This window comes from Nasonia vitripennis (genome assembly GCF_009193385.2).
Source record: "Nasonia vitripennis strain AsymCx chromosome 3 unlocalized genomic scaffold, Nvit_psr_1.1 chr3_random0007, whole genome shotgun sequence".
In the NCBI taxonomy this organism is placed as follows: domain Eukaryota; kingdom Metazoa; phylum Arthropoda; class Insecta; order Hymenoptera; family Pteromalidae; genus Nasonia; species Nasonia vitripennis.
Genome location: NW_022279626.1, coordinates 544,308 through 569,754, shown reverse-complemented (window position 1 = coordinate 569,754; position 25,447 = coordinate 544,308). Strand labels below are relative to the sequence as shown.

Here is a 25,447-nt window from a genome sequence, read left to right as displayed (position 1 = left end):
CTTAAGGAATTACAAGACGAGGTCGAACAAGACCCTTGGGGTCGGCCGTATAAAATATATCTTTTTCCTCTATTTCCCATGGCTTTTCTAACGCTTTCGTAAGGCCCGTTTTAATTGGCCCACACATGTTGCTTTTGCTCTCTGCGCACTCGATCGTTTCGGTGATAAATTCCTTTAGGAGCGTGAAGTTGTCAACTTGCTTACGGGGACACAACACCTTTAAATCCTGAAAAAAAAGAATTATGAGTAAAAATGACAAAATTAAAGTAAATAATTTAAAATTATTTTTGGTGATATTTAGTATAAAAACCTTTAACTTTACCGTGCTAAAACCTTAACTATCCCTGCGGGCCCATTCTGGCATTCAGTGCTATGTTTTGTGAATTTTTTCACTGTCCGTACACCTGTAGTTTTAGTATAAATGCAGAAATTTGAATTCTTAGAAAATGTTTCGTACACAGTGAGTGGCATAATAAGCGAAAAAAAAGAAAAAATTCAGTATTTTTATCGCCAAACCATTTCTAAGTATTCAAATCAAAGTTTCTGCAATAATACTAAAACTACAGGTGTACATAGTATCCTCCTTGAATTTGAGTCCAAAAGAACCATTCGTTTACTTGGAATCCTACGGACAGTGAAAAAATTCACAAAACATAGCACTGAGTGCCAGAATGGGCCCGCAGGGATAGTTAAGGTTTTATCACGGTAAAGTTAAAGGTATTTATACTAAATATCACTCAAATTAATTTCAAATGATTTACTTTAATTTTGTCATTTTTGCTCATAATTCTTTTTTTTAGGATTTAAAGGTGTTGTGTCCCCTTAACAGTGTTGGGGATTCTAGTCCCTGTTAACGACGGTTTTGATGCTCTTAATGTATTCTCCACTTGCTTTAACTTTACTCTACTTTTTCTTTCAGATTCTTTTTCACTGACTCTATGACGTTTGAGGTAATGTTGTTAACTTAATACCGATGTTCAACTTCTTTTCAGAGCTTCTTTCTATATCCTGATCCTAGGAACAAGCCTTCAAAGAGGTGCTAACATGCGGGCTCGATGCGCCTTGGTTATTTTAATTAGGTTGATACTTATCATTCTCTTTCTACCCCGCTGTTTGATTGAGATTGGCCTTGAGATTGGGACTGGTGTAGTGGGGTTGCATGGCGAGCTCGGGTACCTTATGATGCTCATTCTGGTAGAGCGCGAAGACTTAAGTCTGCAGTACTTTCCGTATGGTCGCAAGGGACAGTCCTTTAGTTGCGCACAAGGCAACCTTTGTACCGCCCTGCTTACTCGGGCAATCTTTCGAAAAGAGAAAACCATTGGGGGTTACGTCCCCCCCAAGGAGGTTGTTTTCCACAGGGCAACTGGCCTAACCCTGAGATTTCGGTAGGCCCGGAAGGAGGGCCTCTCACGACAGGATAGAGGAAGGGGTAGCAATGCCTTAAGCTATTACTAGTTAAGTGTTCGAGGTATGACCCGTCATGATGAAGGGCGAAACTAGTAACCCCAGACCCTGTAGTCAATCGGGCTCTAGTCGACTGCGAGGGCTCTAGCCATGGAGGCGCTTCGGCGTAATCTATGGTTAGCCAATGCCCAAACGAGTGAGACATTCAGATGTGGTATCACTTCAGAATGTGGTAGCGTTGTGAAATACCTTCGAGAACTCTCTACTAAGGAGGATAAACTCAGTGTTACGAAGTCGGGGAGCCGCACTACTTCGGTTTTATCCCAACAGGGTATCGGATTCGTGTGTAGGTGGCAGCTGACATGCGCCGTAAGGGATGGAGATCTTTTTATATACTGTTTCTTAACTTGAAATTTAATTGTTTTCTCGCGCAATAGAATCTTGCAACATGATTCTAACACACTTCAGGATGGTGCATGATAAGAAAATGTTGCAGGGTGCTACAGGTACAATAACACACTTGGTCGCAATACCCATTTTAAGAATAAAAAAATTCAGTTAAAAAAATTTGGAAAACGTTGAAAAAATATTAGCAGGAGGTTTTTAAGACCTTTTAGTACGAGTTGACAACCATGCTACAATCATCCCCATTTTAAGGGGGAAGAAGGTTGCGAAGATTAAATGATGAAAAATTGATAAAAATATTTGTAGCAAGGTACAAGAATCGTTGAAAAAATTCGAAAATTACGTTATAATCCCCATAAAGGCATTCCGAGCTCGACCATTACGTTTACTTAGACGGAATCTAAGCAAGTTAAAAAATGAGTACTTACTTTTCCCGCCAATATCCCGATTCGTCTCCGCCATTTATGCGTACTGTGCGCCAGCTCTAGTCTCTCCTACCTGTCTCAAGCGACATAGCGCATCTCCCTCTGAAGCTCCCCCCCCCCCTCCCCCTCTCTCTCTCTCAATGACGTACACTGTGCATATTTCACTGGCAGCTATCACGGCAAGTATCGAGATAAGTAAATATCTTAATTATCAAAGCCTATGGGTCAGATACCTGTTTCTTATACTCAGTGAAAAGTATTCTGTATATATTATCATTTCATGCAAAAATTAATAATTAAGTTTGTCTCACCTCGATGCCTTCAATATTGCCTGTGTTCTGTTTGTTTTTAAGCTCTTCTTCTAATTGGATAAATTGCTCTTTTATTTTTACTACTTGAACTAGTAATTTTCTATATTCTTTAAAGCCTGCATAAAAGTCTACCTTGTAACGTGTTCTTTGTTCAGCACTACTTATTTTTGTATAGCACCTTGAAAGAAATTTGAATTTTAATAAATTTGTCAGTTTATGCAATATGTTAAGTAAAAAATAGCGATAGTTACGTAAGATAATCAGGATTTTCGGTATTTTGAAAACTCTCTGATGGAACACGTGATATTTGATTACACGAAGATGTAGAAAAAGATAAAAAATTTTCTTCAACTGTACTATTTGCAAGGTTATTTAAAGATTTGTCATTAGATGAACTTTCAAAAGGTAAACACATCTCAGATTCACTGTACTGCTCCATTTCTTTTTCTTTGTCAACTTGCGCATCAGGAGTTATTGTTTCTGTGGATATATGTATAGGAGCATTAACATTTCCAACATTTATTGTTTCAAATTCTATTAGAGAAGTATCGGAGTTTTCATCTTCGATATTTTTAATACTTTGCTTATTGTCCTTCGGTAGATCATGGTACAGGCGTTTTTCTTGTTGTGGTTTTGGTTGTAAATATTGATAATCAGATGGATTAGATTGATTATGAACAATATGGCTAGGTGTAGTTGTAGGTGGCAAATCTAATGGTTTAATTATCTTATTTACAATTTTTGTGTTAACATCGTCACTATCACTACTCGATATCAAATCTGATTTTATAGACACATAGCTATTTGGCTGTTGTAAGTGTGATTGAATTTGCGGTTGGTGCTGGAATTTCTGCGGGCGCTGTTGTTTTTTGTCTAAGCAGCTACCTATACTACTAGAAACATTAGATCTCGTGTTATCTACATTTGATGCATAAACTGAGTCAGGTTTACGATAGTGCGATATACGCTGTCGTTTAGTAGGTAAACCGTCATTCCCTTGATAATAACCTGGCCTCTTTGGGCCAAGTAGAGTAGACGGAGGAGCTGCTATAGTTGAAGGAGAACCTGGATGGGTCGAATTAGGCGATTGTCCACTACCTACAGTGTAGAAAAACGTTTAACTATGTATAGAATACTTTATTGTACGGAAAAAACTAAAGCAAATAAATCAAAAATATACTAATAATTTACTAAAATTATTGCAATTTATCCATTACAGTTTATTGGAGTCGTGCTAAATATTTTTAAACTTGACCATTGTTTAATTACTAATTTTGATCAAGGTACAGATTGAAATTATAATTGTATCTGTAGCTGCCTAATGATGGTTGTGTTCATATTTTTGTCATAACGTATGATAATATAATGTTGGATAGTGTAACAATTTTCTTATTTGCTAAAAAAATTTATTTTTTCCCTGTTAGAAAATCAATTTTATTTATGGGCAAAATTTCGAGCACAAATTTGTTTAAATAATGTATTATCAGAAATTCCTTCCAGAGTATTTCTGGAATATCTAGATAAACTTAGTTTTGCACACGCGTTACCAAAAGTTCTACTGAGAAATAGTGTCAATTTTCTACCAGGGTTATCAAACTATTTATATTAAGTATCGAAACCGAATAAATAAATTTTTGAATATACACATAAATAAATATTTAATTATACAAAAATCTGACTATCGACTTGAACTTAAAGAAATTAATTAAGAAAAATTAAAAAATTACCGCTGGATCCACCATCGCTTGAACCAGGTGGCGTTAGGTTTTGAGGCTTACGTCGTTTAAGCATTGCTTTTTCTTGATCCGTATAAAAAGGCCAATCTTCCTGAACATCATTCCACACGCACCTATGTAGATGATATGTATTATCCCGCATAAAAGCAATTTGCTTCAATACGGTAGCTATAACATTTTTTTCTTTTTCTCGTATACCTTCTAAAAAATAAACGAGAAATTATTAAACTAATTTTATATAAAAAATTTAAAGATTAAAGTAGCAAACATTACCTCTAGTGATGCGATCATAAAGTTCTGGTCTTTTAAAGGGCCTTAAGGCAAGAAGATGAATAAGACGCTCTCTGAAAAGTGAAACTTTCTTTTAAAGCTGTATGATATTTTGATAATTGATCAAGATATTTCGAATTACTTAAGTGGCCTGCGCATGACGTCGGTAAGCTTTTTTTGAGTTTCGGTTGGCGATCTATGAGCCGGTAAATGGTTTAATACCGTTTTTTGGGAGGGTGTCGATTTGAAAGTCTGATTACTTGTAGTCAGAACAGATGGTTCTCGATGTTTTGGCATGATACCTAAAGTTGTATTAGATGAGGGTGGTACTGCTCGTACTGATCCTTTGACCTTTACTTTTCTACCGATTGGTTCATTTGCTTTAATAACTCTTGTACTAGACATTTTGTAAATACAAATTTATTATTAAAATCGCAATGGTATATAAGTTATATGAAAATATATAGTAGGATCATACCATTTGTTTTTGTTATTCTCTTCAGCAACATGCATGCGATGTCTAGTAGTTTCGTAAACGTCATCATTTGCTTGAATTCTCATTTTACAAGGCAGTGTTCCCAGACTTTGTAAGTTTCTAAAAAAGTGCATTCCTTAGTTATTTAAAAGCTTAATGATGTAGAAAACTAAGGTATAAAAAGAGACTATAAAATGGTAATAAATTCATCATCAAATTAGTACACATGTATCCGTGTATCTTTTTACCAATTTGTAAACCTGCTATAGATTGGAAGTTTACTCTCATAATTGATATATAACATAAACCACCTTAAATGACGCTAACGATCTGGAATCTCTTTATGAATTATTTAGTAAAAACAATGATCCTATATTATATTGAAGTGCTGCTATTTTCTCCATTCTCCGGTTCTCTGAAATTACAGCTTATACATCGTAAATTTGTATAGAACAAAGCGACCACTTTTGTAATTCTTATCTTATTTGAACCTTCTGTACAGTTTCTTGATCTGTACAAAAGCATCGTTTTAAGAATACCAATTTCAGACCTGTCTCACCAACTTCCGAACAAGTTTGTAGTATGTAACTATAATTCAACAAGATTATTGTTTGGGAGAAAAAGTATTTCTAATCTTTATGAAAAAAGTTTGCAGCTGAATCTGTAACAGAAGCTGCAGCCGGGCATGCACATTTTCTGCATACTATCTGGAGGGTTTTTCTACAGAATTCCTGCTATTTCTATTGCAGCACTTGTATTATTTTCTAAATCAGAAAATTCTTCTATTGCTGAATCAGACTCAAATTGTAAATACTAACTAGCTACATTCAACACGCGCTCAATTTTATTGAAGTCAAAATCGCTACTACATTCCGACTAGATATTTGTTTTATTCAACCAATCAAATCGCTTTATTAACGGCTTCGAAACATCCAGTTATCACTTTTTTAAAGAAAGATAGTGTAAAATACATTAAAATAGGAACTAACGACAACTAATATTTAATTTTTTAATGATGGTTGTTTATTGCTATTCTAGCAATGTTTATTGTTATCTAAAAAAATATCAATTAAACATTGCTAGCAACAAAATTTGTTGCTAGCAATATTTAATTCATATTTTTTAAAAATGTCTCTCGTTCAATCTAAGGGGGCATGTTTAAGGTACATTTTAAGCCCGGATAGAGTAAAGAATTTACTTATTAACATAGTGAAATGTCATAAATTTCAGTCAACGATTTTACAAGGTATAAGAATGTATTTTTTTCGATAAAAATGGTGCATATTTTATATATTTTCGATAGAATTATATTTTTCAAACTACATCATATGTAAATAAAAAATTTGTTGGTTAGAAAAATATCTTTTTGTTTTTTGCAGGATTTAACCCAGGCTTGACCCCTTAAATGTGGAAAAGATGGGCACAAAGCGAAGGAGACAAGACGTAATAATGGATTCATAATGAAGGTCGCAGGCGTACACATTTACAGCTGCTATGCTTCTTCTAACGCGCCGATTGAACAATTCAGACAACTGTTGGACCGGTAAGTACAGGATGCTGTGAAAAGAAAACCGGTACTGATAGCAGGCGATTTCAACGCCCTGGCAGTAGAGTGGGGCAGCCAAAGGACGAACGAAAGAGGACAAGCGCTATTGAAAGCATTCGCCCTCCTAGACTTGGTCTTAGTTAACCAGAGATGTTCTTACGCATTTCAAAGAGAAGACGCAGGGTCCATCATAGACCTTACGTTTGTTAGCAGCTGCCTGATTAGCTTAGTTAGATCGTAGACGGTGAGCGATCATTACACAAATAGTGACCACCAAGCGTTAATAATGGAGATAGGAATTTTACATTTTATTTCGTTTTTCGGTTGGAAAATGAAGGATTATGATAAGGAGACATTTCTGCTGGCTCTACAAGAATTACAGCTCTTTGGCTCTGTGAATGATAAGGTCGAGCAGGTAATAGAAAATATTACCCGAACCTGCGACGTAACGATGCCGAGGAGGGCTCCAAATAATAGACGACCGAAGTATACTAGTGGGATAAAGAAATTAACGCTGTCCGCAGCGAGTGTCATCAAACCAGTAGACGGGAACAGCAGGCCAGAAAGAAATACTACAGACTCGTAGAAGTCAAGAAGTAGACGCCCGAAATAAAGAAATGAAGGATGCTAAACGAATACTCAAGAAAAAAGCATACCAAGTAGTAATGAAGAAAATGAAGGGAGGTTATATTCCCCTGCCTAATACCCGGATATGCTGGACCGTATTGTGAATACGCTGTTTCCCCTTTAAGTTAAAGTAACAGCTATCCCCGAAGTGGAGGCAAATGACGAAATCTTTTCAACAATCACCAAAAAGGAATTACTGGCTGCATGCAAAAAAAAATGGGAACAAGAAGGCTTCAGGCCTAAATGGCATACCCAATATTGCATTGAAAGAAGCTATACTGGCACGCCCCGATGTCTGTGGACCTATACAATGCATGTCTCGAAAAAGGGACGTTTCCTATGAACTGGAAGAAGCAACGCCTGGTACTACTACCAAAAGGAGATAAGCCACCTGGAGAAGCTGCCTTATACATACCACTCTGCATGCTGGACACTCTGGGCAAGATTTTAGAGCGCATAATCGGCGTTAGAATGGACCAAGTCATTAAGGAACCAGGCGAACTAGCAGAATATCAATACGGCTTCAGAAATAAACGCTCCACTCTTGATGCCGTAAGCTTAGTGGTCGACACCGCTAGAACTGCAATAGAAGGGAAGAGATGGAAAGGAGGAGCCAAGAAGTACTGTGCTATTGTTACACTGGATGTTAAAAATGCGTTTAACTCAGCCAGCTGGGGCAAGATACACGAGACACTACCGAAAAAAGTACCCGCATATATAAGAAGGATTATGCCTGACCACCTAAAAGACATTTTGTATGACACAGAGAACGGCATGAAAACCTATAAAGTAACTGAAGGGGTCTCACAAGGGTCAGTGCTTGGCCCATTATTATGAAACATCATGGACGATTGAGTACTTAGGCTAGAGCTACTCAAAGGGGCAATAGTTGTAGGATTTGCAGATGACATTGCAGTAGTCGTAGCAAAGCAAAAAGAAGAGGTGACAAAAATCGCTAGCGAGGTAGAGTTCAAGGTTACTCCTAGCCAGTGTAACTACACCAATTGTATTATACGGTGCCCCAATATAAGCGGACGCTATGTTAGTAGGGATGGGCGATACTGTATCGATACAAATGAATATCGATATATCGGATGGTCAATATCGATATTTTGTATCGATATTTTGCGTAGTGATACATCGGTTTATCGATACAGCCAAGGCAATATCGGTTTGTCGATACAAAAATCTTAAAATATATGTTAAACCATATTACTCCAAGCGCAGAAAGAATAAATAATAAATTTTAAGAAGCTAGGATTAATACATAGGTTATCTGATCCAAATACACGCGCGCTTTAGAAGTTCGTTAGAAGGGCGCTCGGCCGCTCGGCGCTGCGTGCGAAGCGGTATATATATAGGTATCACTTTGACCACTTTGACGACGGTTGATTTAGAATGTATACGAAACTGTGAATTCGCAGAATAGCACATAGTTAGCTCGCGGCGACGCGGCCTCGCGCCTCGCGCTCACGACGCTCGCGTCTCACAACAAGTCGCAGTCGGACGACTCGGACGAGCTCGCGGTTCGCTCTCGCACTTTCTCAGATTTCAAGCGACCAGGACTGAGGACACACGTAAACGGTAAAAATGATCAAGTACTTATCGTTGAGAAGAGAAGAATTCTGAGTGACAGCGAGAAATATTGCAGAGAAGATCGCACGCCTCGGCGCACGTTGACGAGTGGTAAAGCACGCCGCACTGCCGCAGGAAATTTCAAGCCCGTGTTCCGAAGGCCGAAACTCCCGGATCGAGCGGCGAGTGCATTCCAGCAACAAGTCGTTGACTCCGGAGTCCGAGTTTAGAACTCAACACATCAATAATTCGCAACTTGATGTTGCAGTTTTACAAGCTTACAAGTAAGACTATTCAATATACATATTTTCTTTTAGAATTAATTGTGCATTCGCACTTCGCAGCGTGCATCGTGCCCGCGCTGTCTATGCCGGTGCTCCCGACCTTGCGCAACCCTAACCTACAATTAAGCTTTATACTCCTCTACAATAATCCATCTTTTTACAGATGTACAGCATAATAGCTGAATTTTTAAGCCTAGACAACTTTTTACCTAAGCAACCACCTTTAACTCACCAGCTCTCAAATTCAAGCTTTCTTCTAATACTTTGATCGTGTTAAGACACAAGTTGGTCTGGTAGGTTGCCCTAAAATTTAAATTTTATTCGCTCGGATTTGCTTATACAGGGTGAGTCATTTTAATCTTTAATCTCAATTATCTCGTTGGCAAAGCATGCCAGCGAAAAAAGTTTCGGATACAAGTTTTAGGATTTTTCCCTGGCTATCTGATGATGACCTTGACAATGTCATTGAGCGTGACCTTCAAGGTCATTTGAAGGTCAAGTCGATTTTTTCAAATAGAAACCCCTACTTTTGGCACCAGAAATGGAAAGAGCGGGAAATTTTACGTTTGAATATGACCTTGCCTTGACCTTGAATTCAATGGTCAAGGTCATTGGTCATGCCGATAACAGTACAACTGGTTAGCTGAACTCGAATGCATTCAAGGAGAAAATGTTACCGACAAAAGGTTTCAGTTTTCTCCCCGGCTGACGAATGGTCATCTTGACCCTGTCGTTAAACAGGATCTTCAAGGGCATTTCAAGGTCAATTTGATTTTTTGAAATGGAAACCCCTACTTTTAGCCCCATAAATGAAAAGAAAGTGACATGCGTTCAAAAATGAAAAAATTTTCAATATTTTCAAAAATTTTCAAAGTCATTCCATTATTTTGTATTAGTGTCAATTTTCAAAATTCTTGATGTAGTTAAGTCATTCCATTATTTTGTATTAGTGTCAATTTTTGAGAGTGAACTATTCTTAACAGTTATGTAATAGCAAATTAGTGCAGAAAAGCTTAATCGTGTTTTTTACTTCTTGTAAATCGATAATTATTATTGAAAAAAATCTGTTTCCCTGTTTACTGGTCTGTAACAAATTATTTTGATTTTGATCATGGCTGATTATGGTCCCAACGAAATCGTTGATATGATCATGATTTTGGGAGAAAGTCGAAATAATTATGCAGCAGCTGCCAGACTTTATGCTGAACGCTATCCCAATAGGAGACACCCAAGTAATGTTACTATTCAAACCTTAACTCAGAGAGCTCGAAATGGAGCTTTTTCATCTTGATCCTCACATTAGTACTCGACAAATAGAAAGAGAAATAGGTATACCTCAATCAAAAGCATCCCGAATATTGAGAGCGAGAAGATATCATCCTTATCACATAACATTAACACAACAGTTAACTCCAAATGATATGATTTTGCGAGTACGTTTTTGTCGATGGGCAATACGAATGATTCAACAAGATCAAGACTTTTTCAGGCACGTTCTTTTTTCAGATGAATCAACATTCAGAAACACTGGAGAATTGAATAGACATAATTGCCATTATTGGTCAGATGAAAATCCTCATTGGTTCAGGCCCATAGACAATCAACACCGCTGGAGTGTTATGGTCTGGTGTGGAATCATCAATGGCTATTTGATTGGTCCTTATTTCTTTGAAGAGAACGTGAATGGGGTAAACTTTTTGAGATTACTTCGAGACATTTTACCTGAATTACTAGAAAATGTAGACCTAGCCACAAGGCTAAGAATGTGGCTCCAATTAGATGGAGCACCACCACATTATGCACGCATTGTTCGTGATTATTTAAACACCCGCTACAATGGCAGGTGGATTGGGCGAGGTGGCCCAGTTGCCTGGCCCCCTCGTTCACCTGATTTAACCCCTCCCGATTTTTACTTATGGGGATATCTTAAGAATGTTGTTTATGCTCAACGGCCAACAACGCGAGATAATATGATCGAACGCATTCGTACAGCTTGTGCAGCAATCCCTCGAGATGTTCTACTTAGAACCATAAGACAATTCAGAGCTCGACTTGATCTTTGCATCCAACAAAACGGCGTTAATTTCGAACAATTAATCAATGGTTAACTCCAGTTAACATTCCATAAAAATACCAAAAAAATAACAAAAAGGGAAAAAACAAAAAAAAAACAAATAAAAAAAATAAAACAAAAAATGGGATCTAAATCCTTTTGACAACCTCCTCGATGGTGCATCCTGGGTTCGGCTGATGTCAAAGGTAATTTCCGCACAAAAGATGATTTGTTTCCAAAATCACATGTTCGAACGTAAAATTTCCCGCTCTTTCCATTTCTGGTGCCAAAAGTAGGGGTTTCTATTTGAAAAAATCGACTTGACCTTCAAATGATCTTGAAGGTCATGCTCAATGACATTGTCAAGGTCATCATCAGATAGCCAGGGAAAAATCCTAAAACTTTTACCCGAAACTTTTTTCGCTGGCATGCTTTGCCAACGAGATAATTGAGATTAAAGATTAAAATGACTCACCCTGTATACATATTGTCAGATATTACGGCAATACACTTTTTTGGTTCCCTATTACACAGCGAACAAAATGAATCCTTATAGAGTCATTTTAGCTGTAATTTTGAGTGAATCAAGACTTTTGATCACTTTTTTAGCTGTTCCGTACACTGTGCGTCGGCTCCTGCAAGTGAGCCAGCAACACCACCGGCGCGGAGTGTGTGGTGCTCGCCTACCGAGAACGGCGACAGTGAGTAAGTAGGGCTGAGCCCTTTTATCTGTATCGCGTCGGCAGTAGCAGCCTTTTCTTTCACGCGCGTACGCTTCGCGAGATACTCTCCACGCTGGGTCGACATTGATGTGACTCCACGCACATTTGTATAGAGACAATATTGGCCGCACAATATATGATTTTATTTTATTTTAATCGGAACTAGCTTCATTTTTCCGAGTTGTTCTCTCCCGTTCCCTACTCCCTCATCGCGAATACCGCCACCTCCGCGGGGGTTGCAACGCAAAACTGAAGACGACTCCGCACAGGAGAGTGCGGAGTGATAGCACACGTGCGAACACGACGTTCGCGAAGCAACTCTCGCACCGAGCTGCGTTGCAACGCGGGTAAATCACAGGCGTTGAGAGAGTTCTCCGCCGCTCCAAGAGATTGTGATCCGGTTGAATATTGCCGAGTTTTCCCCAAAAATCGAGCTGCGTTACAAGTTTTACTATTTAAAAAATAATTTCCAATTATAACTAACTTCATAAGAGTATTTAGAAGTAAACCTAATAGAGCAGTATACCTAATAGTACAGATCTCATTTAAGATTTTTCAATAGGGATGACTGTAGATAAATGATGAAAACGTTAAAATATTAAAAATTCACATCAGCTTGGGGTGTGAGCTCGCACGGCTTGTGGGGATTTATATATATATATATATATATATATATATATATATATATATATATATATAAAACTATAAATTTGTATAACATTATTTAAATATTATAGTAAACCTATATAATACATTAATTAAAGTATATAATTTATTGTAATGTTTATTTAAAACATCTAGAGTGCCATATTGGAGCGTATAGTGAGAGGAAGTGTGTAGAGTGGTGTGTGCATTTGAGAAGCTGTAGAGTGGGTACTAGAGGGGTAGGAGAGAGGGAGTAGGTGGAAGGAGGAAGAGAAACGGCCCATCTGAGAAGGGTACAAAAAATCGGTGAAAAAACGGGTCGGAGTAGTGAGATAGAGGTGTGAGAAAGAAGGAGTCAAAGTTGAGAGGTTAGGAAGAAGAGTGAGAGAGATAGAGATAGAGAGAGCGGGAAAGGAATGATGAACCTGTCGAACACCGAGGATCAGGAAATAACCGGCGGAACGGATTACGGAACAGGAATAGAGGGACAGGGATTTAGAGCGCCACAGCCGAGTATAGTGAAATCGATAGAAGAGGCGGAAAATTCAAAAAGTGCAGGTTCAACGAGAGGAGGGAAAAGGGGAGGAGGAAGAGGGGGAGGATGAATAGGGAATGCACTGAAGCAGAGAAAATTAGAGGACAGCTTAAAAGGTAAAGAAGACACAGGGCTCAAAAGAAAAGAGAGAAGTCCAGAAGAACACGTCGAGAAAAATAAGAAGGAAAGAACTGGAGAAGAGACAGAAGAAAGAAACGCATTTGCAAAAGGAGGGAATGTGCAAAGATCACCAAATGAGAAAGAGAAAATGGATGAAGAGACAATCGGGTCGTGAAAGTGCACTATGGATTTAATCCTACAAAAGGTGGAGGAGATGAGTATGAAAATGGATAAGGAAAAGGTAGAAAGGGAAAAGATGATTGAGAACTGGGAGCAGAAATATATTGGACTAGAGGAAAAAATGAACAGAAAAATATAGGAAGGGCTAAAAAGTATAGAAGGAAGACTGAAAGAAGAAGGAAAAGAAAGGAAAAGAATCAGAAGAGAATGCAAGGAGGCGAGAGAAAGGGAGGACGAAACAAGAGAGATGGAGAAGAAAGAATGGGAAGTGAGATTAGAACGCGAAAGAAAAGAGAGGAAAGAGGAAATCGAAGAGATATTAGGGAAGATAGAAAGTCTGGAAAAAGGGGAAGAGAGAGACAAGGGCAGTGGCAGAGAGAATCAGTCAGGGGAGAGAGAGGATAAGGGAAAGGGAACGGGAAAGGAGAGGGACAGAAAGCAGATGGAAGAAATGGAATGGAGGATCGAGGAAGGAGAGAGGGATAGGAAAAAGAATAATATTATAATAGCAGGGTGGAAAGAAGAAAAATGGTAGAAGACTGGATAAAGAAAAAACTCGAAGTAGAGGTTACGTTGAGGAAAACGTGGTCACTGAACGGGAAGATCCGAAGAATAGGGGCGGAATGTAGAAACTGGGAAGAAAAAGGCGTTATCATGAGAGAGAAGGCTAGGTTATAAGGGTCTGATATATTCATACACAACGATCTAACCTGGAAAGAGAAGAAATAAAGAAAAACTGAGAGACTACGCGGTAAAGGAAAGAAAAGAAGGAAAAGAGGTCAAAATAGGATATAACAAACTGTGGATAAATGGGGTAGAGAGATTTATGGAAGGAAAGAGAGCAGGAATTTTTTCGGAGAAAGAAAAGGACAGGAGAGCAAGAAAAGCGAGGAGGAAGGGAACATAAGAATAATTAGTTGGAATGTAGCGGGAATAAAAGGTATAGATGAGAGGACCTGGGGATATATAAAAGGGTTTGATGTAATCTATCTGCACGAAACGTAGCTGGAAGATAAAGAAGGAAAATACTGGGATAAGAAACTAGGGGATTATGAAGTCAGAGTCAGAAATGCGAAGAAAGGGGGAGAAAGAGGTAGAGTGAAAGGGGGAATAGTGATGGCGGTAAAACAGGGAACAAAAATAGAGTGAGTAGAGTGGATGGAAGAAAAGACAAACGAATTTCTAGGGGCGAGAATATTAGGGAAAAGAGATATATGGTGGATAGGTACCACATACATGAGAGAGGAAAAACAAGAAAACTTTAAAGAGATAGAGGGGAGGACGGAAAACGCCAGGGGCGAGAAATTGATTTAGTGTGGAGATATTAATGCAAGAACGGGTCAGGAAGAAGGCGGACTCGACGAAGAAGGTAACGAAGAGAACAGGGAATCGAAAGATGAAAAGAAAAAGCAGAGAAGGGGAAGAACTTCTAGAAAAAACAAGAGAGATTGGACTCAGTATATTAAATGGCAATACCGAAGGAGACGAAACGGGAGAATACACATACATAGGAGGAGCAGGATGCTCAGTGATAGATTATGTGATAATAAATGAGGAAGGAAAAAGAGGGGTAAAAATTACATCGTTTATAGGCTAGAATCGGATCACAACGCAATAGAGATAGAGTTGGGAAAATTACCCCGGAAAACAGAAGAAGAGAAAGATAGAATCGTAGAAAGAGCAATATGGAATGAAAAAGCCATAGGTCAGTTCAGAGAAGAATTAGGCAAAGGCAAGAAGGAACCAGAATGGTTGGAATAGAAAAGAAAATTGGAAAAAGCAGTCAGAAAGAGAAAGGTAGGCGGTAAGAAAAGAAAGAAAAACACCTGGTGGGATGAAGAATGCGGACTCAAGAAACCAGAGATAAAGAAGTTGGGCAAAGCGATTAACTTGGGAAAGGGAAGGAAAGAGTATATCAAAGCAAAAAGAGAGTGGGAATATTAGTAGAAAGAAAAAAGGAGGAAGAAATGGAGAAAATAATAAAAGAGGCAGAAGATGATAAAACCGGGAGAAAATTCAGGGTGGTGGTAAAAAGCAGAAGAAAAAAGAGGACAAGATGCAGCAGCAAAATACAGAAAGAAGAGTGGCTAACTCACTTCAAAGGGCAACTAGGAAAAGAGCCAGAGGTCGAGTTGGGAACAAGTAGAAGATGAAGAAGGAGATGGAGAGGAGAACGAAGAAAGAATATCCGAAGACGAGGTGAGGAAGGCAATCGACAAGATGAAAAAGGGAAAAGCACCAGGAGCAGATGGACAACAAAATGAGGTATGGATACACGGAGAAGAACTAGTAAGGTAATAGGGGAGATAACTAATATACTAAATAAAATATGGAAAGGGGGGAAAATACCAGATGAATGGAAAACAGGAGTGATTACGCCGCTCTTCAAGAAAGGGGAGAAAGAGGAGGCAAAGAACTACAGAGGGATAATACTTATGGACACGGGTTATAAACTATATGCAGAAATTATAAGAGAAAAGCTGGAAAACGAGTTAGAGGGAAGGGAATTACTGGACGACACACAAATGGGTTTCAGGAAAGGAAGAGGGACAGCAGATGCTATATTTATTCTGAGCAAGGCAATAAAAAAGGAATTAGAGAAGAAAGGAGGTAAGGTATACGCGTTTTTCGCAGACACGAGAGTAGCCTTCGACAAAGTAAACAGGAGAGAGATCTGGGAAATGATGATAAAGCTAGGAATAGGTGGCAGAATAAGGAAGAGGGTAAAGGAATTGTACAAAGGGACCAAGAGCGAAATCAGAATAGGAGAGGAAAAGATAGGAGGTTTCGAAATACATAAACGAGTGAGACAAGGGTACCCATTAAGCCCGACGCTATTTAACGTAGCACTGGCGGACACAGAGAAGGAACTAAGCAAAATACAGGAAGGGGGGATAGTATTAGGAAAAAAGAAATTCTGGTCGATCTCATATGCGGATGATGGTGATGGTGGCGAACAACGCGACAGGGCGAAAGCAAATGCTAAAGACATTCAAAAGGATAATAGAGAGAAAAGGTCTAGAACTAAATACAGAAAAGTCGAAGATAATGGTATTCAAAAATGGGGGAAGGAGAAAAAAGGAGGAAAGCTTTTTACGGGAAGAGAAGGAGATAGAGGTAGTGAAAAACTTTGATTACTTAGGATATATGTTAAAAGAAAACGGGAAGGAATAAGCACAAATTAAGAAATTAAAGGAAAAGGCAAGCACGGTAATGAGTTCGATGTGGAGTCTAGGGGAAGAATTATTCAGAGACAACTGGGAATTAAGAATGAGGCTATTTGATACAATGGTGAAAAGTGTAATGGAATACGGGGCTGAGGTGTGGGGATGGAAGGGGAAAGATAAACTGGAGAAGATACACAGAAGATATTTGAAATGTATAATGAAATTGGACAGAACGACGCCGGAGCACGTACTACACCTAGAGATTAAGAGATACAAGCTAGAAACAAGGACAAGGAGAAGAGCAATAAAATACGAGGCGAAACTGAGTAAGGCAAAAGAAGGTTCGCTTTGGAGAGAATGCTGGAGACTACTACAAAAAGAAGAGGACAATAAGAGAAGAAAAAGAAAAAAGCGAGGGCAAAGAGAAGAGGAGCTAAACAAAAGAGGATGTGCACTATCTGAATACCACAGGAAAATGAGAGTAGGAGAGCAGGTTTGGTTGGAGCTGGAAGGAACAGAGAATGACAAACAATGGCAGAGCTGGGAAAGCAAAATGAATGAGTCCAGACAAGCGAGAGATATAAAAGAATTAATAAAAACACAGGGAGAGACACTAGAATATCTGAGGAGAGTAGGTAACACAGGGAAAAAGGGGCTAGCGATAACGGCAAGATTTAGAATGGGAAATGAAGCAAGAGGTTACAAATACTGGCTGAAAGAGGAGGAAAAAATATAAAGGTTATGTAAAGAAGAAAAAGAAACTTTTGAGCACGTATTCTCGAGATGTAAAAAATGGTAACAGACAGGACAACTGGAAAAATATTTTAAATGGGGAAAGAAAAAATCTGGCGAAGCTATATAGAATAATATGGCTAAGAAAAGAAAAGAAGAAAAGTGAAGAAATATAAAAGAAAATCTGATGCAAAGAGAGAAAAGAGCAAACGAAAGAACACAAAGCGCAATTGAATAGTAATGGTAGCAATAGAGAAGAGGAGAAGATAAAACAAATAGGGAAAAACTGAAAGAACCAAATAGACGCAGGGACATTTAGTGAGCAGGGGGATACGAACGGAATGGGAGGAACAGTGGTAAATTCAAAAGGCACCAGGCTCAGACTAGAATACGGCACAAGTGGAGATAGGAACGTGGGCGGGGAATTAGAAACGAAACAACACAGAAAAGAAAACATGTAGTGGGCCACAGATAGAAAAGAGGTTAGCTAAGATAAGACAAGTAGAAAAAGGAGAATATAAAAAAGTGAAAAGGAGAAGATGTATGGAGACAAGAAGAAAGACAGAGAGATGAAGGAATTGAGAAAGGAGATGGAAGGTTGGAAAATTAAGGCGAGGTTCGAGAGAGAGAGAGAGAGAGAGAGAGAGAGAGAGAGAGATTAGATTAGATTAAATAAGTTTTATTTATGTACATTGTGTTGTACAATTCAAAAATAACAGTATAAAGTAAAACCAGTTATAATTTGTGTGTGTGTGCGAGAGATTATATATATATATATAATCTCTCACACACACACACACAAATTATAACTGGTTTTACTTTATACTGTTATTTTTGAATTGTACAACACAATGTACATAAATAAAACTTATTTAATCTAATCTATATATATATATATATATATATATATATATATATATATATACATACATATATATATATATAGTGAATGTGAAATGATATATATAGAGTGGAGGAATGTAAGTGTTTGTGAGATGATTATGAGTTTTCAAGTGCATAAAAATATTCTTTAGCTAATTGTTTGAAGTGTGACATGGATGTAGTATTGCGAAGGCGTGATGGTAGCGAGTTCCAGAGGTATAAGGCGTTTATATGGAATGAACCTTTCACCGTCTCCGTCTTGAAAGTCGGGATGTCCAGAGGCGTCACCTCCCCCCTCACAGGTCTGTTCGTGACGTGAAAGTCAAAAAAGGCCAAGATGTAGGAAGGCACAGTTGTGTTAAACAGTTTTCGTAGAAAACAGGCTGCAAAGAACTTTCTACGTCCGGCAGTTGTAAGCCATTGCAGTTCACGCCTGTAGGGGGTGATGTGCTCGTACCTCCTTACACCATAGATGTATCGAATTCCCGTGTTTACGAGTCTCTGGAGTTTTGTGTCAAGTTCTTGGGTCAAGTCACAGTATACCAATGAGCAGTAGTCGATGATTGGAAATAGGAGTGCTTGCACGAGATGTTTACGCAACCTGAGATTGGTACTTTTCCTGAAAAAGTAAAGCCTATATATTAATGAGTGAGCACTTTTGCATAGTTGTGTAACGTACTCTTTCCACGTTAGTTTGGAGTCAAGCACCAACCCCAGATTACGCACGGATGATTCATAGTCGACCCGGGCTCCCCCTATGTTGATGTAGGTGTTAGCAACAGTTGGTAAAGCATTAATGTAGTAGGGGGACAATTGCCTTAGTTTTCAGGACATTAAGTTTAAGGTGATTTTGTGCAGACCAGCCCATTATCCTTTCGGCATTAGCTTTCATCTTGTCAGAACGAGAATCGAGCTCCTCAAGGTGGCATTGGCTGTATATTTGCAAGTCATCCGCATAGATTAGATGGGACACATCTGAATCCAGGCAAAAACCAATGTCATTGATGTACAACGCGAACAGCAGGGGACCTAGAACCGATCTCTGCGGGACACCGGTGTTCAGGGGCCGGAAGGTGGAGAGCTCGTCGTTGTCACCAATAACGGCCTGCTTTCTTCCCGTAAGGTAAGATGCAAGCCAGCGGATGACCTGCTTGGAGAAGCCAAAAGAGGATAGCTTTCTCAGGAGCCTGACGTGACACACCGTATCAAACGCCTTGCTGAAATCAAATAGAAACAGAAGCGTGACTTTCTTTTTGTTTATGCCAAGCCTGACATCATCAGTCAGCTTAATTAAGCCAGACTGTGTGCTGTGACCGGTGCGGAAGCCTGTTTGTAGGTTGTCAATGAGTAGTCTTGATTCAAGATATTCCGAGACTTGACTGTGCACCAGCTACTCCAGCGCCTTTGATAAAAAACAGAGGAGAGAAATTGGACGGTAGTCAGTCAGGGCTGTTGGTGAACTGACCTTGTTCAGTGCTCGCACCAGCGACATCTTCCAGGCAGAGGGGAAACGTGACTCGCTTAAGGACAGGTTGAAAATCCGACATAGTAAAGGAGCGAGTACGGATAGTGCCTTTGAAATTACAACCTGTGGGATGCCATCGTTGCCTCTGGCCTGGGTGTGGAAGTGCGACACAGCAGCCAAAACGTCCGATTCTATAATAACCTTGAAGTTGAAATGCTCAGGGAAGTCTAGACCCTCGAGGGTACGCAGAAAAACCTCAACTGCAGAGCCAGTTGATCATTTGACATGGAACTAAAGTGTTTGTTGAGGTCATCTGTAGAGAAGCGAGAAGGTGATGGTGCTTTATAGGTGCTGATTCCAAGGTTCTCAAGCTCTCTCCAGATCTCAGCGACATCAGTTAGGGTTGTCAGGCGTGAAGAGAGAGAGAAAGAGAGAGAGAGAGAGAGAGAGAGAGAGAGAGAGAGAGAGAGAGAGAGAGAAGCCCTGGAGAACAAAATGCAGGGTGTGAGAGAGGATGTGGAGATTTTAAAGGGGAAGATGAGAAAATTGCAGAAGGAGTTAGATGAGATGAGGGACGGCCGTGAAGGTAAGAAAAGTAGAGTGGATGCGATAAAGAAAAGGCAGGAGGTGAGAAGAGTGAGAAGAGGGTATGAAAAAGGAAAAGAGATAATTTTGAGAGAGGGAAGGGCTGACGCGGCCAGCTACAGTCATAGGAGAGGCGACAGCAAGTGCAAAGTATGGGAAAGAGGTTTAATAATACACCTAAACAATTGGACGGAAGAAGATTCTATAAAAGACTGGTTAGACGATACCATGGAAGGAGTAGAGTGGAAAATGGAAGATACGAGATTCGAAGACACAAAGAAAATCATTTTTAAGAGGAAACAGGACATGGAAGCGATATGGGAGAGGACAGCGGAAATCAAAGAAGGAGGTAAAATATGGCTTTAACAGTGGCTATCAGTGGATGAGAGAAGGGCCAGATCATTGATTATGAGAGAGAAAAGGAGAAGAGAAGAGGATGAAGATGAGGATGGCGAGGTAACGCACAAAAAAGAGTGGGTAGCCGAAATTGAAGGAGAAATGTAAAAGTGGGACGATAAGAAGGATAGAATAGTTAAGAAAGGAAAAGGGATAGAAAGAAGAGATGAGGGACGATACAAGATCTGGAGGTCAGGAGAGTCAGATGAGGAAAACGAAGAGTAGCAGACGAGGGTGGAGAGAAAGAAAAGAAAAAGAAAAGAAGAGAAAGAAGAGAGAAGAACGATTGACTAATGTTATCAACATACACATAAAGGTAAAGCACTCACAAACAAACACAAACACTCACAATCACTCACACACACACACGCTTACAGACTTGTACACACGCATACACACACGCACACGTAGACACGAAAGCAGAAGCAGCAGGAGAAATCAAACACACTCACACACATTCAAACAGGAACACTATCTACAGAGACACACATGACACATTAGGATAGAATAGAGTAGGAGCATAGCAATATGTAAATAAATGATAGTACAAAGATTGTAAACACGAAAAGTGAAACAAACAATAAAGATTATTATTATTATTATTTAAAACATCTATTGGATTATAAGTTACGGTCTATTTAACAAAATTTATACTGTTTAATATTAATTTATCTTCCCCTACTGATAAACTCATGTAAGTGCTCTTTATATAAAGAAAATGATCACATAACGATTTTCGCTATTTCATATTCACAAGCAGATAGCTTTGAAAGAAATATCATATCTGCACAATTATTTAATCGCAGCCTTCCTTTCATCTAGACCAAATCTGCTTATTACAGCTTGTGATAAGCATGAATGCATACAGCATTGGTTATTTTATATACAATATTTTATATACATTCACAAATATATGGCTTTAAAAAAAACAGCATATCTACACAAATAATTATTCGCAGCATCCTTTTCATCTGGACAAATCTTAAAATAACCTCCATTTATCCATGTGAATAGGGGTGGTTCCCCGTGAAATCAAAAATAAAATTTTTAATTTTTGCCCAAACTGTATATATATATATATATATATATATATATATATATATATATATATATATATATATATATATATATATGTTCTACATGTTGTACCTTATTCCCAAAAAAAAATTCAGCGTGTTTCCTTCACGTAGCTTCGAGTTATAGTTGGTCAAAGTTGGGATTTTAAGCAATTTTTACATTTTTTGCCTATTTTCAATGATTTGTAGCTCATAAGGGATACATTTTCAACTAAAACTACCCAGATACTTTTTTGTAAAATTTTCTAAATTTTTCAATAAAAATATTTTTAAAGCCCTATGTATATGTTAAGGCTACCTTATTTGTATTTTAAACCTTAAAATGTGAAAATCTGAATGTTCGATCCGGACTCCGAGAACTTCAATACAGTAAAAAAGTACCTTTTTATCGTAAAAAGTAGCTGTAAAGTTTCAGAATGGATCTGACCTACTACTAAAAGTTTCAATTCTATGCTATCAGTATATCTATATAAGCGCGCAGTGTTTCTCACTTTTCTAAGTTTTGAGGATATTTGATGCTCTAAACACTTTTTATCAATATTTACAATAACAGTCCGCGCATGCGTACAAATATTTTATAGGATAATATTATAGATTTTTCTAGTGTTTGTGACAATATGTGTACACACACACACACACACACACACACACACACACACACACACACACACATATATATATATATATATATATATATATATATATATATATATATATATAGACACACACACATATTATATATGCGTGGAAGTTGTTTCATTGATCAGTCTGCTCGAGTCTTTCGATATAGTATGATCAGTAAATCATAAACATTTTGTAGGATAATATTCCTATAAGTTTATGTGTAATATTTTACTAATATATTATTTGACGCAGAAAATCATAGTATCAAAGCCGACTAAACTATGGAAGGCAGTGTAAGTTAAATATATATACATTTATACATATTTCTGATATTCACAAATGCAATCTGCGCATTCCTACCAATATGTATAAATAGCCGGGAAAGTGGTTTCGATTCCTTAGTGTGCCCTGAACTTTAGAAGTGGACAGTTCGGAAAAATCATAATAATTTTGCACAATAATATTCATATACATATCTGATATTTATCAATGCAGCCCGCGCATGCGTACCAATATGTATAGATAGCCGGGGAAATTGTTTTGATTGCTCAGTCTGCTTTGGCCTTTGAAAATTGAAGATCTTCAATTTTTATTTTGCTTTGTATTGTTATATTAGCTTTGGTCTTGTATATAGTTTTTCATTTGAACTTTTTGTGCTACAAACTTGTGACTGCGACTTTATGGGTTTCAGTGGAGGGGCGCTGTTCGCTTCGACGATCGTTGAGACGGGTCTGAAATTGTTACCCTTAAGTCTATGTTATAACACAGTTAATAGGACTTCAAAAAATTCAAATGAGATAAGAATTATATTAATAGATATAAATATGTCAGTTATTGAGAAAAGATATGAATGGCTTCACGGCACACAGGAATACTTAAATAACCCGAAATTATAAAGGCCCAAAAATTTTGATGCCAAAAAATTTTAAGGCCCAAAATTATATCCTAGATATTAAGTTATTGGAAAAAGATGTGAAAGGCTTCACGGCACACGGGGACATTAGCACTTTAATATAATAGTAGAAGTAGATTAACATGATAGTAGATTTTAATGCAACTAAAGTAAATGGAAAATCCTCCAAAAGCTATGCCCCCAAGTATTCAGTTGATCAAATTATAAAAATAAATAAAAATTTATGAAATTTTTCTATTTTTTAAAATATTCTTTAGCTATTGATATTTGCAAAAGAGTTGTGCGCAACTGAAAATGCGCACTTGCCAGAAAAAGCGCAGCGTGTAAAAAGGAAGGGATAGCAAATTCTGGCTTGGAATAAGATTTGAGCATTTGATTTCGTCTCATGTTCAATTCTCGCCCTCCCTAGAAATTGTCATTACGTCATTACCCTCTCCCCTCCTCCAGTTAGCACAAAATACAATTACTTAATTCAATTACTCACTTTGGTCCTGTTTGCTGTACGCATTCAAAACCTCCTTGAGGACCTTCAATATCTTGATTACTTGAGAGGCTGAAAGTAAAGTTTCCATGACTGGATTTGGTGGACGGAAAGGACAATTTCTGTAATTAAAAAAAGGGATTAAAATTTGCATGAACATGTTTTATTTTTATTAAAAGACTAAGTATTCTAATTGAATGCAAATATAGTAATATTATGGTCATTTAATTCACGAAATTAAATGTAATTGATAATTGTTTCTTATTTCATTTTCAATTATATTATAAAATATATTAGGCATGAACACTTTTTCTCCGGTTCTCCGGTTTTTCAGGGTCACACTATCTATATTTCTTAATTTTATTAGTATTAGAGTGACCTCTTTGTAATTCGCATCTCATTTAAACCTCTTTTACAGTGCGTATATTTATATAAATATATATATTTAAATAACTTATACAATGTAGATATACAAAGTTTATAACATCTTGAATGATGCAATTTAAAAAAAAAATGCATTACTCTTTTTTGTCTAATCAATCTGCCTGGTATTTAACACCCTTAAAAATTTTCTTTTCTTAAAACATTAATTTTAAATTTATGCTACTGTTTAATTAAATTTAAAAATACAGATTAAAAAAATTTAATTAAATGATTCAATTTACAATTGTTAAAATATAACTGTTCCCTTGCAGAATCTTATGACACAAAATTAACAATATTTTAAAAATATCAAGCCCGTTAAAAACTACGTAGCAACGACTATGAGGCTGGCCATGCGACTAGAAGATAGACAAGTGACACTTAACAAGAGTAAGGAGAGCCTTGGACTGATGACGAGTCAAGTGGAAACTCCAACGGGGCTGCAGCTTATCGTTAAGAAAGACAAAGCGATGCAGACCGTAGGAACGTCGATCCCAGCAAAACCCTTGACAAGAACTAGAGAGGTAACAAGAGAGTCACAAGGAAATAATGAAAAAAAAATAATGAGGAAGCCTCCAGGGCAGGCACATCTAAATACTCGACGCAGAAGCTTACAAAAGAATGAGAAATGCCGTGGCAGAAGGTAACCACGAGGAAAGTACAAATGAAAAGGAAAGCAAAAAGATGGAAATGATAGCACTAGAGCAGGGTGTCCGAAAGGCTCTGCTAAATTCAAGGAGCAACGGGAAAGACCCACCGTCCTGGGTGCGTTGGTCATAAAAACTGCAGCAGAAACCGCATATGCTGACATTCTTAGAAAGATGAGTGCAGACCCCAAACTAAAGGCACTTGGGAATAGCGTTAATAAAATACGCAAGACGGCAGCGGGGAACCTGTTACTGGAATTTCTAAAGAAGTAAAAACAAGTGAGCTTCAAGATGCGGTCAGCGAGGTACTCGAGAACGGGGCCACAATAAAGGCACTCCAACATGAGTTGGTCTTTTAAAAAAAGGACCTTGTTATGCCACCCCTAGGCAGGATATTTTGGATGTTCCGCAGAGGGAGTTCAACAAAAGTAACAAACTGGTGGACGAGACTGCGATATAAATGGTGCGAAAAACTCGCGAAGATACGCAGACTGCTGTCTGCCAGCCCAGATAGCTCAACAAGCAATCTCATGAGGAAAGATCAAGGTGGATTGAGTAAACTGCAGAATAAGGGAGATAAGACAAGAGAGACTATCACTTAGATGCTATAAATGCCTGGGCTTTGGAAATAATGCCGAAATATGTACAAGTTCAAAAGAACAAAGTCAATCTGCTTAAAATGCGATACATCGGGGCATACAGCAAAAAGCTGCATCAACGAGCCAAGCTGTATTCTCTGC

The 25,447-nt window shown here is 38.1% G+C and overlaps 1 protein-coding gene across 14 annotated transcripts in view; it reads right to left on the bottom strand.

The window, feature by feature from the left end:
• LOC100679502 (RNA polymerase II elongation factor Ell) overlaps window positions 1-25,447 on the bottom strand; it is a 203,485-nt gene that overhangs the window by 108,576 nt on the left and 69,462 nt on the right. For 5 of the 14 annotated variants that reach the window (XM_032601823.1, XM_031926035.2, XM_031926036.2 and 2 more), the window contains exon 3: window positions 23,641-23,759. In XM_032601823.1, coding sequence (XP_032457714.1) covers window positions 23,641-23,759 — 119 coding nt within the window. Of the gene's footprint in view, window positions 1-949; window positions 982-1,367; window positions 1,372-2,548; window positions 2,727-2,799; window positions 3,647-4,275; window positions 4,486-4,557; window positions 4,629-4,696; window positions 4,952-5,032; window positions 5,150-14,743; window positions 14,746-23,636; window positions 23,760-25,447 lie in introns of those variants that run through there. The other 9 variants (XM_032601822.1, XM_031926034.2, XM_031926029.2 and 6 more) reach the window with 5 other exon arrangements.